Consider the following 26,211-nt stretch of genomic DNA (forward strand, 5'->3'; position numbering starts at 1 on the left):
TTCACAAATTCAAACCCTACTTTTTAGGCCCAACATGTTATGCAGGCTTGTTTCAAAAGACAGCATTCATTAAACAGCTTTCCCTAGAGTCTAACCCCCAAATGAAATTACTTACTGTACTGCTCCTCTAAGGCTAATAAAATAAGCCTTACAGCACTGGAACAAGACTTTAATACCTCTATTTATCTTCTAATTTCAACTAAAGTGGCATCAGCAAATTATCTAGACTCTATAAAAAAGTGTTAACTTTGCATAAAGAAAAGTTCTAGTCATGACAAAGATGATGCCTTTTGTTAAGAACCTTTTCCTTTCCAAAGTTGGACTTTTCCGACCAACTTTAAAGAAAATGCTGCTGTGCATTGCTGCTCTATGCTCACTTGTTTAAAAGAAAGGCTGAATTCCGATAGTGCAAATGCCATAGAGTGAGTTATTACAGTGGCAAGCCCCATTTACTCTCGGGAGACAACTCTGAAATGTGTTTGAAGGTTTGGAACGTGTAGTGAGGCACCATGCTGCAAGGTATAGTCTGCTGTGTCATTTTTCTTAGGGCTTTTTTTTGTTCTAGCAGTGTCTGTGTACTGTATTTTATGCCACTTTTTATTAATGCTCAAGGAAGGACAGCATAATAGATAGTAAGCCTGAAGAGATGCAAATGAGAAGTAGAGAGAGAAAAAACACTCAAACCCAATTATTTTTCTGTCAGCAGTTATATGGGAACCAAGACCACCCAACGTAGACATAAATAACTTTGATACACGAACACAGCAACCTAAATATTAGGATTACTGCACATTACAGTAAAGTATTTTATTAAAGAAGTGATTTAGTCTTTATTTTAAACATCTTTTTTAGCCTGTTGCCTTCACATTAACAACAATATTGAAGCAAATTTTGTCAGAAACCAGTGGTGTACGACCCTGGTGACCAGCTCTTACGACCTTTATTGTTTAATAACTAAACATAATCGTGAACAACGTGTGAAACAAAGGAGAAGTGAAAAAAGTGACGAAGCAGATGATCTGACCAGTTGATTGACAACTTGAACCTGAACAGAAAAAAAAACAGGAAAACACATCTGAAATCAAACAAAAAAAAAGTCACAATCCTTACAAGTTTTGACCCTGCCATTGTTTATTTAGCTAATTGAGACATTTAGAATATAATATATGCATCTTGAACAGTGGTTGATACTTTGTTACACTTTTTTTAGCAACTACAGCAATTTTTGATAAAATTTTTAGTATGTAAGCAAAACTTGAAAAAAGATTTGTATGAAATCAGCAATCAAATACAATTTTCCACAGAAATGCAGGTATGACAGGTTTATTTTGTCATTTTTAAATGAATGAATTAACAATATTTTAGTATCCTGCTTCCCATGTGCTGAAATGGCCTCCAGCCCCCGTGTGACCCTGTAGAAGATTAAGCTGGTGTGGAAAATGTGCGAACAACTGAAATTAATACAAATCGAGAGAAGAGACACTCTCATTTCAGGACTAGAAAATGAGCTTTTTCCGTCAATTGTCTTCTTAACAGTCAGCAGCAATTCTATTTAACACACATTTAAAGGCAGTCAACTCAATATTTTATATAAATACCAAAAAGACTTCATTTTTGTGCGCTACAGGAAATGCTTTTATCTTTCAGATACCTTTAAGAATTATTTCCAGATTCTGTTTGTCCTGATTAACATTGGATCAAACAATTAAAGCAGTTGTAGGAAATGGATCTTATCAAATCTTAAGAAATATTTTTTGACAAATTTTGATTCAGAACCAGTTGGTAACAACGAAAGTATGACAGAAACAACCCACATGGACATAAAAGGCTCAGCTCACAGTTGTTGTTGCCTTGCAGCAGCTGTAGTTTGTAGATCTTCTTCACTTGATGAAAGAGCTGTGTGAAGCAGCATCCAGCCAGCACCTAAACGCTTCCCACACATGCTCGTAGAGAACAGGGCAAAGGCTCATCCACACCGAACACTCACGCTCACAAAGCACAGGTAAATCTCAAAATGTTCCATCATTGTTTTTCATTGTTTCCTGCCCACAATCACCAGATGTGACCTCACGATAAAAAGCATTTGTTGGAATACGTTGTAAACTGGGACACAAAAGGGGCTCGCATCCTTATCTCAAACGTGAGTCACAGTCAGAACCTCTCTCCCACGCCAGACCAGGGTCAGCAACAAACACTTGACAAGCACATCCCATAGCTGCTAATGTCAGGACTGCTGTTTCTTTTTTTGTTTTGTTTTTAGTGCTCCTGGTTTCTTATAGTTATAGCAGGAAAATAATAATAGTTAATAGTTTTTTTTAATAGTTTTAGTGGGCACAGTAGGGATCAGTTAATCCCATTTAAATCCTGTTCTCCCTTCAGCAGCCTCTTTGATACAGTATATATAAGAAAATTCTCACAATTTTGTTTATCTCTTTGTGGTCTATTTGCATCCCAGGTTGGTAGATGAGTTCAAAAATGCTTCTCTTCTTGAACCTAAAATGCAAAATATTATTTTATTCTCCGTTTGATCAAGCACACCATTGCACTTGAGAGAAGATAGACGGCGATGGGCAGCAGCTGCACACTGTAGAGCCATTACAGTGTGACCTGTGGCTGCTGGTCCAATAAAGCTGATTCGTAATTGTAGCTGATTTCTGTCTCTGCAGTGCTGTTCATTGTTTCATCACTCTAATTGGTTGATAAAGTTGCTAGATCCTGCATTAGTGCTGTGCTGGAAACATCTCTATTGGAATAGATTAATTCCCTCATTTATAGATGTTGCAAAAGTTTCATTTGTCTTTAGTTCTCTTAGATTAAAGATTGATGGATTAGCATGCCAAAAAAAAAAAGTTCTAAACAAGACTTGAGTTACTGAAGCCGAGTGTAATATTATTCTTTCGCCATTGCTATTATCAAGTTGTAAATCATGCTGGATCAGAGAGCTGCTTATCGGATCTTTGAATCTGCATATCCGACATGCACTTGCATGCTTTGCCATGTCTAATTTAGTCGTAGCATGGGAAGCAAAGAGAATGTATGGTGTATATATATACACAGAGACCCGTCTGCCTCCTGTTTCAGCAGTCAGGTATAAGCCGATGCTCCCAGAGCCTGAGAGCTAAAAACATTTTCATTGTGATGCATGTAAAATTTTGATCCAGGACATTGCTCCTGAATAAGATAAAAACATAAACCAGATAACCACTTTGTGGATTTGTGTGGGAAATTACGTTCATGAATAAACCAATAAAAACAAAGGAGATTTCTTGTTTTGAGGAGATAAGAAGAACACATTTCTATTTTTAGAGAGGAGCTTAACATTGAGGAGGCTTTCAAAATACCTTTATGTTTACCTGGGGAACAAACTGAGCTTATGCTCTGCTTTGGGATCAATTATATGTCCTTATATAGCTTCAGAGCTCAAGGAACTCAAACAAACTAATGAAGAAAACTGGCTTTTAGTAAAGATGGTCTTTCCACCCCAATGTTTTTTGATGTAATTTAGTGTTTTAGTTGCTTTTTGTGATCAATATAAAATGGAGCAATTTAATTTTGCTTCTGGGATTCAAAAGCAATATCTAATTTTTTTGAGTGCACAGTCATGCCATCCTTTTGATCGCTCTGCCTCCATTTTTTTCCCTTTTTTTTTTGAGCGGCAATTTTTTAACATCTTTTGGTAAAATGCTTTTACCTAAAATAAAGGTAAATTACAATCTTGTGATCTAAAGGACAGGAAATATGTCATGTTGCAGGTTGTGCCTCGCTTTCAGAAAGTTGATAGATTGCTGCTCCTGCGCAGACTTTTCCGGAGCTGCTATTGTTTTTGTCAGTGGGTTTTGTTTGTTGTTTTTGTCCTTCCTCTCTGTCCGCATTCATCCATGCACATAACGCTTCTGTAATTTTATTTCCTGTACAGCCTAATAAAAGGAAACATAAGTACTCTTCAACAAACAACAGTAATTCCTAGTGGCCATTGTACTGAGCCATCCTGCATGCACTTGAGCATGAGCAGTTTTTTGTGTTGTTTTGGACATTTGCGTCAGTCTCTTCTGTTCTAACTTTTATTTCTAACACAAATGCTAAAAAATGAGCATCCTTTAAACGTAAAATAAAATATCTTTTAATCTGAACTGAGCAAAGCAGGAATGAAAGATTTGGTGAATCTATTTTAGGAAGCCGTATCCCTAGGTAAAAAATAAAGACAGGAACAAACCAAGAGGTCAGCCTTGGCTCTGCCTGTGCGACTCTCAGCTGTCGCTACACCTAAAGTCAGATGTGCAACAGTAGCAGTACAAGATATTTCCTGCAAGAAAGGCTCAGTTAGGCAATACAACACTTGCATCAACAGGCCTCAAATAATCTGAAGCATCATTAAGCCAAACGAATGGGAGTGGACCCCCATTAGTATATATTTTTAAAAATCATAACATACCCATAACTCACAACACCTAATAAATGACCTGCAGAGCAGACATGCTTTAAGAAAAATAAACATGAATAAATGCTTGTTTTAAAGAAAAACCTATCATATGCTTTAATGCAAAAGAAGATTTTCTGATCTTTGATCTATGATTAATGCAGAAAAAACTATGAATATGATGTAGAAAATGTAAATCTGCAAACTTTCCTCAACTTTCCATACTGAAATAATTTGTGCTGGAGTTTTTATTTACAGGATTTTATCATTTATCTCAAATATTATAATGCCAATAGGGCTGTTTTAAGGCATATCGTTTTTCAGCATGAAAGGTTCCTAGTTTGATAGCGGAATCTTGCCCAGTTTCATCCCAAAGTCCAAAAAGACGTTTTATGTGTTAATTGTTTACAAGGTTCACAAGTGTTTGTGTGTCTGTTCCAGTGTGAGACCCTGTACTGGAATGGTTACCTGCTGGGGTCTACCCTACCTTTGCTATAATAACATACCAATAAAATGAAATTAATAGGTATTTTTTTTGAGCATTTGTGTGTGTATCTGTGGACCGGCCCAGCCATTTTGGTAAACATTAATAAGTGAAAGTTAAAGTAATAAACCTTGAGAATTTTAGTGTATATAATCTACTCCATGCCTATGTTTACTTTAGTTTTTGGCTTTTTTTTAAAGATTTTTTTTGTTTTTATTTAGTCAAAGTCACTGTTCGTGTCCCAGCTGAATCAAGTTATAGAAACTGAAGTTAAATGAGAAGGTCCATATTCTGTAAATTGTCCATGGTTGCTCCAAGGTTGGTATTTTTTCTTCCATAATTTTTTCTCCCATTTTTTCTTCATCTCTTTGGTTTTAACAGATTTTTTTGAGGTTCTCTGTGCTGTAATATTTGCAGACAATGTTTATCGCGGTCCTTGTCTTTTTGCGAGCTGTTATTGCTGTAGCTGTATAAGTTGAGCTCAAGTTGTTTTCCAGAACTCTGTTAAAAATCAGGGTCACTACCGACTTTAGTGCAGAATTCCAGGCACCATGGATTTCTTGAAATTTTAGTTTACTCCTCTATTTATTGCTGTATTTGTTTTGCTCAGACGTCCATTATCAAACACTTCTTAAAGTTTCACGAGATTTGCACCACTTCAACATTTCTCACCAAGCCTCCTGTTGGTGTGATGCGCTAGTATCTGTGGTAACTGTGGTGGTGACAGTCCAGTGTGAACATTGTATGCCTAAAGCAAGTTAAAAAAAAACCAAGTTTTTTATTGTATGTATGTAGCATCACAGTAACATTTGCGCAACTTGTAGGAGCCACTCAGCTCTTTTCTGTCTCAACTGCCGGTCTGAACAAAAAAAAAGACATTTCTATACAAACATTGAAGATGTTTGTTTTGATATTTTAATTTTTGCCTTTTTCAGTTGTGACCTGATATGTAAAATGATTTATAGAGGCTAGAACATAGCATTTCTTGGAAATATAGTTTTCCCATTTTTTTTGCTCAATCTCTGAAATTTTGAGATTTAATCATCAATTCTTTAATCAAAACTGACAGACATCTTACATTTTTCCAGATTGCAAAGTAGCAGCGGCTGCTTTTGTTGCTGATATTATTTCAATAAACATTTGTGCGCTCCACAACAGCGTTTTGCTTGAAATTCGGATGATTAGAGATTAGCCAAATAGGTCTGCTGCATGATTCTTATCAAAACAGAATGGAAATTAGGTACAGCTTCTATTATTCTGGCTGATCTTTTCCTTAAACAAATACAGTCTAGTCTAATGTCTAAAATGTCACGTGTCGTCTCTTATTTTACATCCTGATACGCAGTTTGTATTTGCCCTGATTCGTTCAGTCCGAACTGCAGCATGTCAGTTTCTGTTGTAAGCAAAAGTTGTTTGTTTTTGAATTATTGGTACATGAAAAATCAGGTCAGAAGACTTGTCAGGAAAGTTTATTTTTTCTTTCTGCTTAGCTCCCACACTTTTGTAAACCCTATCTGTGCTCCCCCCCTCATGTAAGCCCACCTGCTGGGATAAGTTCGGTTAATCATTGTTTCTCCTCAGTGCTTCGTTGCAAAATGAGGTGCATGGCGCGCTGGCGTTTGAGGAATAGTCCTTAAAGGTTAAAAAGTGAGAAAGGGACACCTTCGAAAAACTGTCACATATGGAGTGACAGCTGTAGAAAAGATGGAAATGTCAGTGCTTCTTTGGTGAAAAAATGTTCGCTCAACAGTGATGCCTCACTCTTCTCTGTGGTAAGAACTAACGGGGGACTTTTCCACTGCAGATGTTTGTTCCAGCTGTGCTTTCATGTCCCTCCTGTGGCTGATACTGACAGGTTTTGTTGGGTCTCAGGGGCCTGCACACTGATTTCTAATGACCTTGAAAAGGGTTTCTGCACAAAAACCTCAACTTCTTTCACGGTGCTGTGAAAATCTGCAACTTGTCTGACTGCGTGTGCAACACTTAGAGCTGTTATCTCGGTTTAACCGGTTTTAACCCTGTGGCGTTCCAGAGAAAAGCAGCACTGACCCTTCAGGCACCCACTGTAATGAGTCAGTCTTTGCTGCTGATAATGCTAATTCCATCCAGTGGTTATTACTGTGGTGATTTAGGAAGCAGGGTTCTTTAGTTTAGATATAATCAAATGTGACTTCCAGGAGAGCCTTGTAATCAATTGGGCGAGTATTTCAATTGAGACTTCTGCTGTGTTTTTTCAAACTCTGGTTCTCATCGACACATTTAGTTCACAAAACGTTTTGGACGGACCTTTTAAAAAAAAACACAAACCACACACTGTCCATCTGCTATGACACTTTAATGTCTTATCCTTTGGGTAAATGTCCACCCCCTGAGTAACCAAAACACATCAACATGACCCCGTCCTCTTAACTGCCGCCAGACTTTGAACAGAATGGAATTTGAAACGTTTCAGCCAAAAATGTTTCCATTGTCAAGGTGTTTTTTGCAGAAACGTTTCAGATTTCGTTTGGTTCTCCGGCTTCAAACAAATCTGTTAGGAATGTGCGGCAATCAGTGCACAGGTGAGTGACCTCTGGCACACTCTGACACAAACACGGGTTAATTCTAACATGAAAGTGCAGCAGGCTGTGAGTCACTGAGTGAGCATGGGTCCTCTGAGTTGCAGCTGTCTATCTGATGGAAGAAACAGTCTTTCCCGGAGGCTTTTGACCTTTTACTTGATTATTCTAACAGCCTTCATCTGGATAGTTTTGTATTCAAACTGCTTAAAATTTTCATTTTTCAAAGTAGTAGATACAATATGAAATTAGTTTGAATGTATATTCACTCCAATGGAGATGTGACCACACTTCTCCTCATGTGGTCATATCATTTTGAATGGTTGAGCTTAACTGAGTTAATGTGTTTGCCGTTGACGGGTTTTGTGTCTCTGTGTCATCCAGGCGGTGTGGCGAGTGTAGATAAGACCCCTAATGAGGTGAAAACTCCTCCCCAACCTGCAGTGTTCCTTTCCAGCACCAAAAGCAGGAACAAGGGATGTCCGAGCCGTTACTCTTCTTGAAAGTGCTCATAGTGTCCTGCAGCATCCAGGTAGGTCATGCACCTTAATGCAAGAAATATCCTTTGTTTTTGTTGTTTTGTAGCTGAAGTACACACGTAAAGTAGTATCTGAAGCCTTTAGAAGCAACGGTTATTTCTTTAGCTGCAAAAATATACATAACTTCCAATGAATAGGAATAGGATTTCAGATATTTTATGCTTCTGTTTTACTGTAAATAAACCTGGATTAGCATGTCTTCTTAATCAGGCGTTTGATTGAACTGTCACCACCTCTTTAGATGTCTTCTGCTGCTACCATGGATAAGCTTAAGGAAAGCTGGAGGCTCTATATGGAAGAGTGCAAACGGAACAACAGTCAAGATCCACCCAGCACTGGTGATTAAATCTGGATCTCTTTATACATTTCAAATGATTTTCAATACAATGGGTTAATTTCTGACCTTGGTAGTGCAGAGAGTAACTTTAAATTCCTGTTCTGATCATATTTTGGGCTATTTTCTAACCGTTATCAGGGGTCTTTTAATTATGACTACTTTTATTTTAGTATGCCATTTTTTAGCCAATATCTGAATCCTTGTGTCATTTTCTAGGACATAATTCCTGGAGAGCATAAGTAGTTCATTGGAAATTCATATCTGAGTTTTGGGTTGAGCCTGCCCCATTTCCCATCATCCATCTATTCTCACAATCTCCTACTAGTTTACAGCCTCTCACATCCCCAATCTAACATTACTGGTGTAACAAAAATGGCGAGCAAAAATGGAACTAATCAGCAGCACAGTTTTGATTTAGATGCCAGCTCGGATGAGGAAAACAAAGACGTACATGGATCTATTTTTTTGCAATTGGATGACTCAGAATGGAGCGCAGCCGGGAGCTTGTGGCCCACCAATTGTAGCTTCTACATCACAAGATTTTTCCAACGGCATTCCTTTGTCTGCTCCTGATTCACAAAGACTTGATTAAAAAATACTCAGAATTGCCATTTTGAGCTTAATATTTTTAAAGTATGTCCTCCATCAACAGAAAAATTCCATAAGAACATGTTCAAAACACAATTTCATCTGAGTCGGTCTTCAAACAGATAACTTTTCTGTTATTATTCTTTGTAGCTGTCATGTTGTTTAGTTTTGTTGAGCTTATCAAAAAAGGAAAAAAAAATCCAACTTGAGATGGTTTGCTATGATTGTGCAAACTCTCTGACCTTTTCATGGATTTACCACGATATCCCGGGGCGGGAGCCATCACCCGTGTATCCAAGACAATGAAAGAGGAGTTCATCACTCTCTGCAGTGGAGACACATCACTTCACCACATTATGTGTCTCTACCTGGCAATGTGGTGTGACGGCTACTAAAGGGCTGGGACACAAAACATTTGGTGGGAGATTTCTTTATTCCCATCTTTAGGACCAACTGCTGTCAGGTGTAAACAGTGAGGCACCTGTAAAAAAGAAAATATATTTAAGAAAATAAAATGTTTTTTATTTAAATACCTTAAAAAAAGGATTGACCGCACTTATAAGGTATATTTTTTACATTTTATTTTTATCTAATGAGAAAAAAACTAATGAAAGTAAAAGATAAGATTCCTGGACCATATCAGATAACATTTTAAACTGCATTTTTTGTAAGTATAACTCTCATTAGCATTTGTAGGATGACTTTTATTTACTACGATCTTGTGCAGAAACCGTCTTCTGGCTTAAACTTTCCCACATACACTTCACATGCAGCCGTAGCTTGCAGTTTAGTTGCTGTGCAACAGTGAGTTTCTGTTTATGCATTAAGTGGAAAGCAGCTCCTGTTTGCTCTATCAGCAAAGTGTTTGACTCCATGGTTTTTCTCTGCTCTTCAGAGACATTACAGTTATTTTCACGGTTTCACGGACAGGAGCGGTATCAGTCTGACTTCCAAAAAGTCATTTCTCACACTATGGATAAAATTGCACTTCTGCAGCCCTGCAGTGCTCGCATGTTGGTCTGTCAGAGTGGGGGCAGTCTGGAAAAGATGGAGGTTATGGTTGACATCACTTAATACACCTGAGCGCTGTCTCAATCTGTGCTGAACTTTACATAGATAAATATTTTTTAGACATCGTATTACTATTTATGTTTGCCCTTTTTTTTTTTTTTTTTTTTTAACTTCAGAGCTCGTGTGCAATAGAATGTTCGACAAATACGTCTGTTGGCCTGATGGACTCCCCAACACTACTGTCAGCGTGCCATGCCCGTGGTATTTGCCGTGGTACCATAAAGGTAATAGAAGTGAGTTTAAAAACACATTTCATGGTGTCACAGTGGAGAAGTGTAACCAGCACCATGTGGTTTACCACAGGGATCCATGTTGGCCGCACTTTCTATTAAAATATACATGTATGCATGTGTGTGTGTGTGCAGTTCAGCATGGCATGGTGTATCAGGAATGTGATGCCAATGGTAAGTGGGTAACCATGGAGAACACCAGCGAGTGCGACCCACTTGATTCAACCCCGGTGAGAACTAAAAGTTGATTCTGTCATATAAAAAAAGACATTATACAAGTATTAAATGCAGAAGTTAAGATCTCAAAATGTATTATATTTACATTTTTTATTTGGATTTGCAGCTGTACTATGGCCACATTCGGATCATGTACACTGTAGGCTATTCCTTATCCCTGGTGGCTTTAGTGTTGGCTCTTGGTATTCTCATATTTTTCAGGTAAAATTGTTTTTTTAAAGTATTTTCTCTAATTTAGAATGAGTTTTTAGATAATTTATTTTTTTTTTTTTTTAGGAAACTGCACTGCATGAGGAATAACATCCATATGAACCTTTTTGCCTCCTTCATCCTCCGAGCCCTGTCCATACTCATAAAAGACGCCCTGTTGGAGGCCAACCACACAGCGCAGGACCTCAGCAGAGACCAGGACCAGGGCTTTCCCAGTGCCTCTATGCCTCCCATGGAGCTGCTGGTCAGCAATATGGTCAGTACCGATCTGCAGTCAACTTTATGCTAGAATAACCATCACAGAACCATTCAAACTTATAACAAAGAAAAAAATGCCATGAACTCCAAGTTGTTAAAACGTATGAATTTTAATCCTTTTTTTTAATGTTTTTATATAATGTATTCATTTACAGAAGCAAATTGGCAGCTTGTGCTCAATTACATAGCTAGGTATCATGTTTTTTTGAAGCGAATTTATGTAAAACCTCGCAGTCTGGGCTATAACAGCTGCTCTTTTGATCTGAAATGACATAAGGTTCACAGAAAATCTGTGTGATGTTCAGTGAAGCACAAAACGGTCTATCTTCAGCATGTCTGCAAGGCCTATGTGGACATGTGGAACCTATATGTGATACAAAAAAAAATACAGAAAAGTGCCTCCATTCATCTTCCATCCATGGCTAATCCCTTGGAGCCTATCCTTGCTTCTCTTTGGCAAAGCCACAAATAAGTTGATGTTGTAGCTAATATTACAAAAAGTATGACTGACAGCATAAAAAAAAGAAAATAAAAATGAACATTGCTGCTTGTGGGATTTATAGAAAACGAGTCTCTGGTCCTTTTACAGACATCTGTCAGCTGTCGAATCGCCGTGGTGATGATGCAGTACAGCATTATGGCCAACAGCTACTGGCTGCTGGTGGAAGGCATCTATCTTCACAACCTTCTGGTCATCACTGTGTTTACAGAGAGAAACTACTTTAAAATCTACCTTTGCATCGGCTGGGGTGAGCTGGTTCGCTTCGTCTGTGAATGTTGTAAAAAACCTTTTATTATATTAAAGTCCCACTCCGAATGTTTGATCTATTGTAAAAGTGTTCCCAGTGGTCTTTTTAGTATGATTATGCAGTTTTTAGCCTAAATCAAAACACCTGTGTTGTTTTCTAGGACATAGTTTCTGCAGAGCGGAGCTGTAGTTTCTTAGATTTTGCCTCAGACTTGTGGAGTGGACATTTGGCACGGAGCAACACCGCCCCCCTTTCCCTCACCCTGTTGCTGAGAGTTCGAAGCAGGAAGCTCTTTTCCAAATTACATTCTTTCATCTGCTCCTGATTCGCAACAATTTGAATAAAGAAATACTCAGAAATACAATTTTAAGCTTAATTTTCTCAAATATGTCCTCCCATTATCATAAAAATGCCACTAGAACATGTCAAAAACACGATTTTTATAAGAGTTGGCTTTTATAGAGCTTGACAGATGCAACTATTTAAAGTGACTTAGCAGTGAAAAATATGACTAAAGAAAATGCAGCTGAGATTTTGATTTAGATAAACAAAAGAAACAATCTCAACGGTGTGATCATAATTACATGTACTTTTTTCCTTTTCACAGGGACACCATTAATTTTCCTGGTTCCATGGGTGATCTTGAAATATTTAAATGAAAATCAAGAGTAAGTAAATAAACTGACACTAAGGTCATTTTTTTCAAATCATAGAGTAAAAGTATATTTAAAAAAAGACATGAACTTCAACTCAGTTAAAGTCACACTTTACTACTGCTGGGATGTTATGTTCTTAAATCTTAAGGAGCCTTTCAGGGCTGCTTGGCCAAGATGAGGAAATCCTTTTATTTCAGCACAGGTTACAAAACAGTGTAAATTGTGTCCAAATGCATGGGAGGAGTTTTTTTGTGTGTGTAAAGTACAGGAAATGGTTCTGCTGTTCCCTTGTGGATATTTCCTTGAATGCTTTTTTTTCTCTTTAGGTGCTGGGAACAAAACATAAGTATGAATTACTGGTGGATCATTCGAGCCCCGATACTTCTTGCAGTTGTGGTAATTTGTTTTCCATGTTCGAATTTCCTTTTTTTTAATAATTCAACACTAAAAATATATTTTATTTAGAAATTTCACATAAGCAAGTTGCAACCTGTGCTCAAAGACAGGATACTTTCTGCCAGTTATACTCTATAATATTCAACATGACTCATTTATTCATGAAGCGTAAAGCGCTGAAGCTGCTTCAGATTCAATGTTTGGGAAGTGTATTTTTCTCTGGAGGTTTTTCGAGTTAAATAAATATGATTACCGTGCATTTTGATTACAACATACTGTTCATGTCTGCAAAAGGTCATTTTAGAATATTTATATAACTCCGATTTGTCACCGCCCCTACGTAAAGCCAGACTTCCTGGCGTTTTTCCATGCATTAATCGTCCTGCTAAGTGGCATGTATCCCGCAGGAATTCCTGTGTTTAAGTTGTTTGCAAAACTTGAGGCCTGGTTCTTATTCTAATGTTGCCTCCCTTATCTGGATCCCACCATGCACAGGGCTGCACAGAATCTCACAAAACTGTGATGTAAATGCAAAAAATTCAGCAACAAAATGGCAATTACAAGCATTTTATCAAAACGGACCGTCAAGTAGGGGCAGCTCGTGTACTTGTTGCATGTATTCAATTTTTTTCATTTGAGTGAGGTTCTATTTGAATTCTGGTCACGGAAAACTTTTCCACATACATATAACTGATTTAGAGTTTTAAACATTTAGTGAATAAATAATTCAACACAAATGTTCACAAACTGGACAGTTGTCTACAAAGTAGGTCTTAATTTGAAATTAAAAGAGAAAAGGTTACAACGCGGGAAAATTTCATCAGAAGAAGGCCTGCTGTTTCTTAAAAGGCCATCTCCATTTACTTGATTAAAATATGTTGTTGTACTTTCATATCTTCCTTCCACCATAAAAAAATAAATATCTTATCTGTACTCTTATCAAAATTTTTTAGTGGCTGCAGTTTGATCCTAAAGGTTCCTCAAAACGTCTCAGTTTTTGGTATTTAAAAAAAAACATTAAGATCTTGGAGACACAAAAGCTTCTTTATGTTGTGGATTAATAAAGATAAAGTAATCTAAACAAGAAGCTCTGCTTGCTGCTGGATAATGGATTTTCCACTATGAGAATTTACAGAATTTTACTGGATTTTCAGACGTTTTGCCACATGTTTTGTATTCAGACAGTAAGGATATGTCTGATCGGATTAAGATAAGACAAATAATTCAATTTTTAATTGATTATCATCTCTCTATCATCTTTCTTGCTTGATCCTGCAGCAAACTTTGGTTCTTTGCGCTTTATTGCTTCGAAGAGTTGTGCAAGAAACCTTAACCCACGAGGGAGAATCTGAACCCAAATTTATTCCGATTTTTTTGTCAAAAAACGAGCGATACAGAGTCACTAGAAACCATGCGTGCTAATGCTAAGACATGATAAACTATGGTTTCACTTAATAGCTTTCTGCACATACTCTGTTCTTTTATTTCTGTCAGTAGTTCATTCAGGTTGATTTTATGCTTTTTTATGTATTATAATGTAACAACTTACTGGTGTTCATTAAATAATACTAATATTTTTATAGTTTTTAACCACATTTTGTGATCATTTCTGAGGGCTTTATAACAACATTAGCAACATTATTTTGATAATTACTAAATAATATCCTTATATTAAACAGTGGAAAGGCTTAAAACTTAAAAAGGTATTGACTTTTAGTATCCAAATGTGGTTGTAAGTGTACATCCGTGCCCCCTCTCCCAGCAGATTCCTGCCATCATTCAGTGCCGAACACTGTTCAAGCATTGAGCTGTGATGGAGCCAAACCTCTACTGAGTCTTAGGTTTTTCATTACTATGTTTCATCCCATTTACTCCAGAAAACAAACAGCTGCAAGTCCTGCACTTTAATGTTTTGTTCAAGTCTTATCTTGACTTAATTCTCTTTACTTCCTGGTCATCTAAAAATATCAGAAGCAGTAATCGTCTACAGATCCCCCGGCTCAAATAGCCTGCCCTTCGTCATCTGTCGTGAATCCTAATGAATCATAAAGATGAATCGGACCTGGTACATTTTGAAAGCCTTATTTAACCACCAGAAAGTTGTTTCCAAATATCTTTTTTGGACTCTTTGAGTATATATTGTTCTGATGTATTACCAAAGAACCCACACTTTGAAAGACATCTGCAATGGGAAAGTACATTTGTTTTAAATCCAAACATTCATTAAGTAGCCTGGGTTTAAATTATACAAACACGAAAGAATCAGTTAAGGTTGAAGACTATTGTTCAAAATTAAATTAAAGATGTTTTCCTGACTATTGGGTCAAGAACATTTTTTGTATGCACTTTGTTGTGTTAAATTCAGCAGTTTGTTTTGGGAGGCAGAACAAACTTATACTTTTGTACTTCAGGTGTTTCATTGTGCTTCCCAACATAATCACAATGTCAGTGGATCATAATTTTTTTTAAGTCCTAAAAACACCATCTTTTGTGTTTCCAGATCAACTTTCTAATCTTTATACACATAATCAAAATTCTTGTGTCCAAACTTCGAGCACACCAAATGAGATACACGGACTATAAATTCAGGTGCGTTTAAATGGTTCAATTTGTTTATGACATTTGTGTTTTATTTGTTGTTTCTTAATCATTATACGTTTTCCTGGAAATTCAAAGGTTGGCCAAGTCAACTTTGACCCTGATTCCATTGCTGGGAATCCATCAGGTGATCTTCATCTTTGTCACAGACGAGTCCACTAAAGGCACCATCAGCTTGCGTCTCACCAAGCTTTTCACCGACCTCTTCTTCTCCTCCTTTCAGGTTAGAATAAAAGAAAATAATTTTAAAAAAAACATGTTTCTCACCATAATAGGACTTATCTAAGTAAGCTGAAGAGAATATACAGACAGGACGACTGTCATGTTGTGACAAAATGACAAGAACCTTTATGTTCTGGGGAACCACATGACAGATGTGCCACAGGGTGATGAAGATGATGATTATGGGGAGGCAAGGTGGATTACAAATGCAGTGCTGAAGTTTCAGTCCAAAGATAGATTTAACTCAGTTATGGTTCCATTCAGGCTATTTAAAGATTTCCTTTTTGTGTTTATGAATATGAGGATTAATGACTGAAAGTAAAAGAATCAACAATTAAAGTGGGGAAGTCCCTCTTGGAGCTGCAGTGTTACACTGATATCATACATTTGAACGCCAACAAATAACTTGTTTATTTAGGTTGAGAATGAAGACTTAAGAAGAAGAAAAGAATGAGCAAGAATTTTAAATAGTTTTGATGCATCCATTCCTCAAGTGTCTGCAGGTGTCTTTCCAGTCCTTGTCTGTTTCTCTAGAGTTCTTCACTGCCCGGTTTGTGTCTCCTCCGGTTGACCTCGCCTCCTAGTACGCCTCTCTTGACACATGCAGTGAAAACGTGTCCCGGAAATTCTGGAACGGGGTGTATTTTCCCTGCATGTGTCAAAGGGCAAATAAGAACACAAAGCAGAATGAGTCATTTTGACACAAGCAACACTCGCTACATCATGGTCCACCTTTTGCAGTCTCGCTGTTCTAAGAGATTTTGTTTAGCTTTTTTTTTAAACAGTGTACTGTGTTCTGCATCCTTGATTAGCTGTTGATCTTGTCAATAAATCTCTTCCATGCCGTCGCTCCTGTAATGAGACAGCTGTATGTGCATCTTGATAGAGTTACATAATTCTTCTATCGCGAGCAGATCTTGGTTGTCATTCTTATTTTTCTATGCAGGTTTGAACTCTGACAGTTTAAACAATCAGTGTGAAGATCATAACGTCTAGGGTCTAGTAAGAGGTTTTACAGCCTTTAAACATCTGTAATCCCACTTTACGGATTTCATCTGTCGAGGTTATTTATGGTATGTATCCCCCTCAAAAAACTGTACCTTTAAAACGTGTTTGAGCAAGCAAAAAAACATGGAGCATCAAGTTTAAGAACACATTTTTTCAAAAGTATCCAGCTGTGAATTTGACAGGCATCAAAAGAAATATGATGGACATAAATTTACTGCTTGAATCACAAATGTAGCCTAACTGTTTGTTTGTTTTTTTAGACTGAGTGGTCTTTCTGAGTTTTCACTGTAGTAAATCGCACCAGGTAGCACTTGCAAGTAAGTTGAAACTGTTGTTTTTTAGATGGAGTTTTGCTGGCTTTTGTGGTTTGTACCAGAGTTTGGAGTCATGTTCAAACCTGCTAACACTGATCTGCTGTGAACTCGCAAATTCACACTCTAGTTCTGGAACCTTTAAGTTCACATAAAGTTTGGGGTTGGTGTCAGACAGGATGAATCAGTGATATCTCTGTCTAAAAACATCAAAGATGTAAGTCTAGTTGTACTGCTTTAACAAGGACTTATACAGTATTGTTTGTCTCCTCAGGGTCTTCTAGTGGCCATTTTATACTGCTTTGTCAACAAAGAAGTGAGTCTCCTGGATTGCGAGGCATTTATCCCATCTGAATTTCCCTGTCATGTTGACATTTTTACTTCTGGTTTAATTTTCAAAAGGTCCAGTCTGAGATCCTTAAGAAGTGGAAGCGTTGGAAGTTGGGGAGGAACATTGAGGAGGAATATCGGCACACCTACAGCAATACCCCCAATACAAAGTCTGGCAGCCTGCTGAACCACGTCTCTCGGCTCCCTCAGCTGCCAGACATCACCAAATCCTCTGCTCCAGTTTGCAACCCTGAAGAAAGGTGCATGCTGGTGCCTGGCTTGCAAAACGGTGTGGTAAACTCCAAGTGTGCCTCCCATACGCGTGAAGGAACCATCAGCAACTGCACCCTGGTGGAGGATATTAGCCTCACAGAAAAGGCGCAGTGTAACGAAAGCCATCGAGAGAATGTGGAGAGCCTCCTTTAAAAGACAAAAGGGACGGAGAACTTGATAAAAGGCTTGGATGGCTTTCCTTTCGTTTGAGCTTTCGTCCAGCTTTGGCTAAATGCCCAGGATGTCCTGAAAAGAACAGTGTTGACTGAATCACCCGACAGAGCAGACCTTAGCGGTCAGCATCGCTGGTATACAGAGCAGCACCCAAACCCCGTAAAAGGACAACAACGTCAGACATCTGCGCCCAGATGCCCGATGTGCCGTGAGTCTCCTCAATGGATTGATGCTTGCTGTTAAAGTATGTAAAGCTGCTTCTTGTTGAACAAGTAGTCAACAGCAATTTAAGCCAGATAAGCCATTGAAACTATTATGAAAAAAAAAAAAAAAAGAATTAAAAATTCAAACGATAAAGCAACAAATAGCAAGAGAAACAGGGTTCTGGCTTATGCCTTTATTTTATTTTATGGTACTGACACTTAAAGACATGACCAAAAGAAGATTGTATGAACAGAAAGGAAGCTTTTTTATGTCGTTCTGGTCTCTGTAAATAGTTTTCTTGTCTATACGGACTTAAATGAAGGTGTTGGCCTCATACAGTAACGTGTCATTATTAATAGGAAACAGGCAGCTGCTCACCTCATGGTTTGTATTAAGCTAAAATGATCACTGCTTTAGTTTCTGCTTTGACTACAAACCAAGCTGTAAATGCAAGGCACACAAAGTGCATTTTTGAGGTTAAAAATCCACAGCTGACATGGCCTGTGAATCAACCATGTCAGTCAACCAGAAATTAAGCTCAGTTTTCTGTTAAAATGGTGATTTAATGAGCTGTATCTTCAAACCGGGTGAATCATTTGCCCAGGTTGCGTGCCATAGACTGTCATCACATCACCATCCCTTCTTAGAGCAAATGTTTAAAAATCTAGCACTTGAACTCAGTCGGTCCGCAGATGTCGTACAAGATGCAGACATAGAAGAAAACTCTGCAGCCTAGCAGTAGAACAAAACTTAATGTGCTAAATGGTGGTACATTTACTGAAAAAGGAGCTGCCTGCAAAGTGTTCATCAATCTTTGAATTCCCTAAAAGATTTTCCAGAACCAACTGAACTTGAGTTTGTGTTTATGGCTATTTGCACAGTGTTAATTTATAACTGATAAAATGGTGTACATATGTGTGTTTATACAGATGATTCTATTTGATTGCAGTAAATATATTTCATACATGCTAGTTAGCGTGTTTGTGTGGGTGAATGCGGGTGCACAAACGTTCAGGGTATGAACGCATATGGTTAAAGCATTCCAGCTTTGTGTTGCAATAGGATGGATTAGCATTAGGAGTCAGAAAGCGAGGGTGTCAAACAAACCAGTGGAGCTGACTCTATTCAAGACCTTGAGGTCAGAGGCCATCAGAGATCACGTTTGATCCAGCACACGCTGTGTGGCACCGCCGGCCATGCATGAGCTTCTGGCTGCACAAGGAAAAATGTATTTTATCAAAAGGATTGGATTTCTCAAAGTTGTGGGGCCAGATGCATAAAAGTGTGTTTAGTTTTGTAACTTACACTGCACAGAATCTGATGCCGTGCATGGTTCTGATTTGAAAATCTAAATAGGAATCATTATTGAATTGGATGCACCTGTTTGAGGAGCGACTCTCACTCCTTTTGTTTGCTTCATCATTTCTTCGAGGTTTGTTCATAAAAACTTCTGCGGAGCCAGAACAGAATATGCATAGGAACAAAAGCATTAAAAAAAAAAAGTGAAAATGACACACCTATCTGTGCATCAAAAAGATAAAACACGTACATTTTTCTTGGGTGCCTTGGTGCTGGAATCACAAAAGGATCGAAACTTTTAGAATAAGATAAAAGAAGCACACATCAACATTTTTGGACTTTGAATAATTACAAAAAACATTAAAATATACATAGTTTGTGCTTTTAATATTCTTGCTTAGAGATACAGAAATACAGATAGGAAACTTGTTTTGCCTTTTTTTAGTACTTGCAGTGGTTTGATTACCACATAGGATCCAAAAGTCCTCTCATAATTGCTGTAGAAAGGTCTTCCAGTCCTGCAACAGTCCTGCATTCTACACAACTGTGGCAATCTAACACATCTGCAGTGTTGACAAAGGAAATATTCAGTTAATATTCAGCCACGTTTTATTGAAGTTGCTTTTATGGTTTGCACGTACCCAATGTAACTTTAGAAATACAACTTTTTGGTGGTAAATGTTGTAGCTGCGGTTTCATCGGTTTACCTGTTTTTATGCATCTGGCTTCTGACAAACTACAGAACAAATCTAAATTAAACATTGACATTTTTGCCATGTTGAATCACAGCTCGGTGCTTTAACCAGTTTCTGCATTAGAGTAGCTGTTTTCCACCAACATCTATTTGTAACTGCAGGTAGACCTCCAAAAAGTAGAAGTGTAATGCACGTGGAGTGGAGGCAAATTAAGCTTTGTTTTGAAATCATTTATGAGCTGTATCATCATGTGGCGGATCTGGTGACACCCATTTGCTTTGGTTACTCCCCTTTCTGGACCAAACTGGTTCTGTCAGAATGTATTCATTGAAAGGTGCACATTTTCCTTTTGATATTCTCTTCAAGGTGGTTTTTGTACAGCTTTTTGGTGTAAAGAAATCGTTGGTGAAAGTTGACTGCCGTCAGGTGTAAAATATCTTGTGTCTTCTTTGTGCAAAAAAGAAAGTAATAAATTTCAGTGTATGTAAAGGAATTACTTGTTTGAGCTTTTCATTTACACATAACACAAAAGTATAATTAAAAACAAAAGGATGGATGCTCTGGACAGTGACATTAACTGCTGTTGTAATCGAGCTGGGTTGCTGGCTGAATGCCCAGTATTGATTTCATCTTGGGCTAGAGCTGTTCAGTATGCCAAACTACTGCATTCTTCATCCTATTGTGATTTATAAAACTTCTTTGTTCTCTTGGAGCTATCTTTCTTTATTGAAAAGTGCTGAAATGAAGTTGAAAGGCTGCTTTCCCTCCCAGAACTTTGATGGATCTGACTTAAAGCACCTTCTGCATCATTTAGCTATGTAAAGCCAAGGAGAATAAAAACTACAGTCCTTGTTATTTTAAATTCATATTTCATTTCCCATTCTGTTTGGTTTTCCAAATGTCTGTTCTGTTGATGAAGTTGGTCAGCATGCAGGCCGACCTGTTTTCTAGCGAGCCCATTATGTGTGAAGGTGGAAAAGTCCGAGGCCATAACTGGAGACGAGGTCTGGACATTTTCTCTGAAAATGAGAAAATCATGTAATTAGAGAGCAGCCTGACTGTGTTGCTTCAAACGGCACGGTAAAATTATCAACACCGATTGCATCAGAGGGTCATCAGCAGAAAGCCAGCATTTTAGCCAAAATTAGGTCTTTTTGTTTGGCAAAGAAATGCATTCCGGCAGAAAGCAAAAAAAACAACAACTCACCAGTGTCAGATTTCAGATTCTTCTTACCAGACAACTCGTTTGGGTCAATTCTTTTTACCTAAAGAAAGATTTCTGCGCACTCAATAAACAAACAAATCTTAAGCTTAATATGAAACAGAAGAGTAACTACCACATTTTTAAACTTTAAGTCCTGTTTTTGCATAGTTTGGCCAGGGGTGAGACTTATACTTAAAAGCGACTTATATGTGATTTAAAAAAATAAAAGGCTCATAGTGTGGATTTTTCCTTTGAACTCACTGCAAAATAAAATTCAATCAGCTTTTTAAAAAAATTTTCTTAAAACTTCCTCCGAAATATCTCAAATTTATTTAGTGACAGTTTGTGTTTTTCCAGCCTCTCTTATTTCTCACTGGGATATAAAAAGAAATTATTTTTGAACCTTAGTGTCAGTCGAAAACAAACAAAGAAATCCAATTGGTTTAATGAACTGCTAATTCATATGTTTAATTGATTTTCTGTCTCGCAGTAAATGACAGTGTTTAATCGAGTCATAATAAAAATAAAGGGTAGAAAAGGTGTTGTACACAGCCTCTTTTCTTCCTCACAATATACACAAGAAGTAAATGAATTGAGGGGAAAGGTCAATGGATGCATACATCCTCTCTGAGGCTTGGAGAAAGCACTTGTGTTTTCTTTGTGGGTAAACAGATTATGTCTGATTGGGCCATAAAGCAGGTGAATTATTTTCCAGCCTTGGTTCTCTGGCAGGTGTTGAGTGGTTCTCATGCAATTGTCTCTTCCCCAGGATCTTCAGGATTTTCGTCTCAGCTGGAGGGGAAGGTGTAGTGAATTAATATTCAACAATCTCCCCAGGTCGCCATTCGACAGACACGGGTCTTTGGAAAAAATGAATCCATCACAGCTGAAACCAACAGCGGTTGTGCTGGGTATTTACACTTTTGTGAGTCTTGTGCCAAGCACTTCTGTGTTCTAGGTGTTTTCATTGGTAAAAGAGTGGGTTAGAAAATCATGGCACAATATAATTTGATTTAAGAACTGTATAGGAAGTGAAAAAGTAGAATTACAACAGGAAAGCTTTTCAAGCCAAACCTTCATTTTGCAGTTTAACTTGAGACAACCCGGAGCAGAAACATGAGAAACTGACAGGTAATACAGGGGTTACGTTGAAGAAAGAAAAAAAAAAAGTTTTGATCCATCTTTTTTTCTTCTTCTTGTTTTTGGTCCAGAATGTTTACATCCAACAGGGGATAAAAACAGTTCAGATGCAGTTGTCTAAAATACCTTGATAATTGATCAAAACAGCTCTTCAAAGTATAGAGAAGGAAACGAATAAAGAGGTTGTTTTTTAAGAAAATTCTGCCTTTTAACTGACTTGTTGACATTCATCATTCTGTTATGGTGCCGTGTTTGCAAAAACAGAGATTTAATGCATCTATTGATATTAAAAAGGAACAGCCTCATAATGAAAAAAGAACCCATCACAGTTACTAAGATGACATAAAAGAGATGCAAGTAGCAATCATAGCCATTAGGACTAATTAGTGACACATGCTTTCATGATATTAAATTTGTGAAAAATCAATAATTGCTGAGTGTGACGCCTACACACCCACTCAGCCCAAAATAAGAACACACACACCTTGCCTGTAGCAAGACTAGAGAAATCTTCACTAAAAGATTTTGTTTCCTTTTTTTGAGGGAATGTCAAAAATATAAATAAATAAGTGTGCATTTAAAAGCATTACATGTTTGAGCTGCTTTTGCCTGTAAATGGAGGACAGAAGAACTCGCGCCTCATGTAATGTTCACAATGGTCAGGTTCTTAAACATGCCTTTAGCTACAGTGTTCACACAGGACACGCAGGGAAGGGCTTCTTCTTCTTCTTTTTCCTTTTTCTACTGTAAACCAGTGCATGTCCGCCGCGCAGCTGGAAGAGGCTTGGTTCAAAATTGTCAAAGTGGTACGAATTTCCCAGGTCTTCCTGCAGGCTTTTTCTTTCACAGTTCTGTTCCGGTGTATTCAATTCAATTCAGTTTTACTTATATATGATATATGATTTGAGTATATCTATGATGGTTTTTAGTTTGCAGATATGAATTTAAGAATGCTTAAAAAAAAGTTCGGTCAGTAACAATATAAATTTTTTTAAAGTTTTGCAGGTTTAGAAATAAAACAACAATTAGACTGAAAATCCACTTTTTGCTTCAGATCAACAAGATCAATTTTTTAAGACACTTAAAACATGTGCTAAGAAAGTGGCAATTTGATTTGACCTGTTGGTATTTTTAAGATGAGACCAGTCTAGCATTATGCACAATGGAGGCCTGCCAATTTTCTTTATACTGTTGTCAAGTTTTCAATATGAAGAGGTAACAAAAACCTTTGAGTTTTTTCACAGATGTTCAGCTGAGAAAGAATTTGATGGGGAGATTATCTATTTGATGCCCCATGACCCCGAAAGGGACTCAGTGGGTTCTGAAGATGGATGGATGAAGGATTGAAAGAATTCATAGGTAAAGGTAAGACAATAGCTGATAAAACAATTGTTATCACCTTTTTTGTGTTCATCCAAAACAGAAACCTTTTACATTTTTAGGCTGGCATATTTTTTTTGCTATGTAGTTTTAACTAGAACACTTTTTTTGGGGACTGGTTAGTTCTTAGTTATAATAATTTTATATTACAGCTATTTTAGCGGACAAAAAGGTTGAACTGTCCTGACCTGTCTTGTAAGTGTGTGACTGATGAAAAAGAATAGCCAGTTTAAGAAAATCAATTTTCCTAATGTTCTGGGTCTGGCATGATTCCAGACAAATTAACATCGCTCATCTACAGAGAAAGGAAAGGGGAAAGGGATCATATTCTTTGGCACGGTTGCTTGAGCTCATTAGCTTCCTTTGAAATACTCTCTTATCATGTCGCTAAAACACAGCAGAGTCCCAAGAGTCCTCAGAGTCAGGACAGGTCAGCAACCAAATTTAGAAAAAGCCACTATGTCCCCATGTAATATGAAGAAGACTCTCTCCGGTTACATGCACGCTCAGACGCATCTGAGATCTTCCTCACCAAAGGCCTGATAGTCTGTCAACACCCTTTCCAGTCTGGTCACCGGCATACCAAATTAAATCAACTGAATGTGCAATCAGATTGCCGCAATGAAACACGAAAAAAGCTGCACGAATGTCATCTGACACACAGCATGGCGGTTCACAGGGAAGCTCTGAGGCAGAGTGACTGACGTGGCTGTGGGTGAATCCATTGGATGGAAGTCTGATGTTTCGAAGCTTGTTTCCTATTTAAAAGAAGAGATTTCTGAACCTGTTAGCAGCCTCTCTGCAGCTGATCTCAAAACAGCCAAAAGGATTGAAACATGAAAATGCTGATGCAGGGGAATGTCAGCTCCGCTTGGGTTTTCAAAGGATCATTTTACACGTCTGGAAGTTCACTTATTCACTTAATGTTAAGGATGGGAAACTGACATACCTCATTGCAATGCATGTATGTTTATCTGTTGGATTTCTTTTTAGAAACCAACGGAAAAGGCAGGAAGTTACTGGTCTGGGTCTAAAAAGAAGCCCGGGCAAGGAGGTTGAAACAGCTTGATACTTTGGAGCAAATGATAAACTTTCTGCCCTTGTCACTTGCAGCCAGATTCACTTCCAAAAGCTGCGTGAGCAGAAGACCATGGTCTTACTACACCTGCAGTTTTTATTTTTATTTTTATTTTTCACAGTATCAGGAACACTTTAGTTTTCAAAAAACACCTTATTTATGGACTGATGCTGGTTATATTTACTGATGCTGAAGCAGTTTTGAGCAGCACACAGCGCTCTGTCAAATGTTTGGTTAGGTGTTATTTCAAATATGCTAAAGCAAATAACGTGGCGATGTCTTTTTTACCTAGTTCCCAGCAAGGTTGGGAATGACTGTAATCACCTTTTAGCATGAGGTCTTCACACTAAACTGTCCCTACCTGATACTTTTGCATGTACTTACAGTTGAAACAGGCTTGGTGTAAAATACGAAACCTGAACCTGCAATATTCCGATCAGAGGTCGACCACCCTAACGCTGCACCACAGCCATAGCTGATATGTAAAAACGCTTGGTGTCATAAATTGAGCCAGGCACAAACCCCAATTATTATCGTCCTTCATGATTAATTTTTAAAAGGTTGGCGCTAGTGTGAATTAAAGGGATGCTACTCATACATCTCTACTAAATCCCAGTCTTTGATTGGTCAAAGTTGAACCTTCAATGTTCGTTCAGTGAATGTACGTTTTGTCAAAGATTTCATGAATCAAAAAAACAAATTTAAAAAGTATTCTATGATCTTTCATATCCTAACACTCAGTGTTTTATCAGGGCGTTTTTGGATGAACACCAAGCTGATATCCTGGTGATGATAAAGGTTTTTAGATCAACAATTAAACAAATGAACAATTTCCCATGGAACACCTGACCATCTTCCACGGCACACTGGTTGAAGACTACTGATCTGTAGCAGCAGACAGATACATAAGTTTAGCAAACATCTGTATCAATTAATATTACAAGTAGTACATCAAAATATGAAGCAAATATGACCTTTTCTAAAAAAAGAAAAGCAACAAAAACATGAAAGGATTTACACTTTAAACAGGTAAAAGAAAAAGAAAACCACAGTACACATCCAGCTGAAATCAATAATTCAGCGGGATATGTTTACGGTGAACTCGGAAATCACATGCATGACAAAAACCTTGGCCCCACAACATTTGAACTGTGGTCAATCAATGACACAGATAAACAAACAGCCAAGATTTTTCCACAATGTTTACTCCGTTTTTGCGTTAAAGGATTTTATTCTGACACTCATTACATTAAGATTGAGGATGTCCAATTTCACAAATACACCTTAGCTGAATCATTTAGTTAATAACATTTATTACTTATTTGCTTTTATTCCGCACTTTGGCAAGCTTTTATCTGGAGATTAGCTTGAAGCGACATCCGGGCACATTCATGCAATTTCTATAAGTCATACAAGATGTTCTAATAGCCTATAAAACCAATAACATCAAGAGATTGGCAATTTTGTACAAGCTTAAATTGGTTCCTTGAACTATTTTCAGCCTGCACTTTTTAAAAAAATAAATTCATCTGCTTCTATCATGTCCTGAAAATCTGCAGACAGTT

At 37.6% G+C, this 26,211-nt stretch overlaps 1 protein-coding gene across 3 annotated transcripts in view; it reads left to right on the plus strand.

The window, feature by feature from the left end:
- Positions 1 to 20,337, plus strand: part of gcgr (glucagon receptor) — a 36,659-nt gene extending 16,322 nt beyond the window's left edge. Inside the window, exons 1-14 of one of the 3 annotated variants that reach the window (XM_023957503.1) lie at positions 6,475 to 6,673; positions 7,844 to 7,991; positions 8,240 to 8,336; positions 10,111 to 10,227; positions 10,360 to 10,454; positions 10,568 to 10,662; positions 10,738 to 10,927; positions 11,519 to 11,678; positions 12,286 to 12,346; positions 12,661 to 12,730; positions 15,231 to 15,319; positions 15,407 to 15,551; positions 17,144 to 17,185; positions 17,272 to 20,337. In XM_023957503.1, the coding sequence (XP_023813271.1) occupies positions 7,938 to 7,991; positions 8,240 to 8,336; positions 10,111 to 10,227; positions 10,360 to 10,454; positions 10,568 to 10,662; positions 10,738 to 10,927; positions 11,519 to 11,678; positions 12,286 to 12,346; positions 12,661 to 12,730; positions 15,231 to 15,319; positions 15,407 to 15,551; positions 17,144 to 17,185; positions 17,272 to 17,625 (1,569 nt within the window). In that variant the 5' untranslated portion in view covers positions 6,475 to 6,673; positions 7,844 to 7,937 and the 3' untranslated portion in view covers positions 17,626 to 20,337. Of the gene's footprint in view, positions 1 to 6,474; positions 6,674 to 7,843; positions 7,992 to 8,239; positions 8,337 to 10,110; positions 10,228 to 10,359; positions 10,455 to 10,567; positions 10,663 to 10,737; positions 10,928 to 11,518; positions 11,679 to 12,285; positions 12,347 to 12,660; positions 12,731 to 15,230; positions 15,320 to 15,406; positions 15,552 to 17,143; positions 17,186 to 17,271 lie in introns of those variants that run through there. The other 2 variants (XM_023957502.1, XM_023957504.1) reach the window with 2 other exon arrangements.
- The last annotated feature ends 5,874 nt before the right edge of the window (positions 20,338 to 26,211 follow it).

The sequence above is a fragment of the Oryzias latipes genome, chromosome 8 (assembly GCF_002234675.1).
Source record: "Oryzias latipes chromosome 8, ASM223467v1".
Lineage (NCBI taxonomy): Eukaryota > Metazoa > Chordata > Actinopteri > Beloniformes > Adrianichthyidae > Oryzias > Oryzias latipes.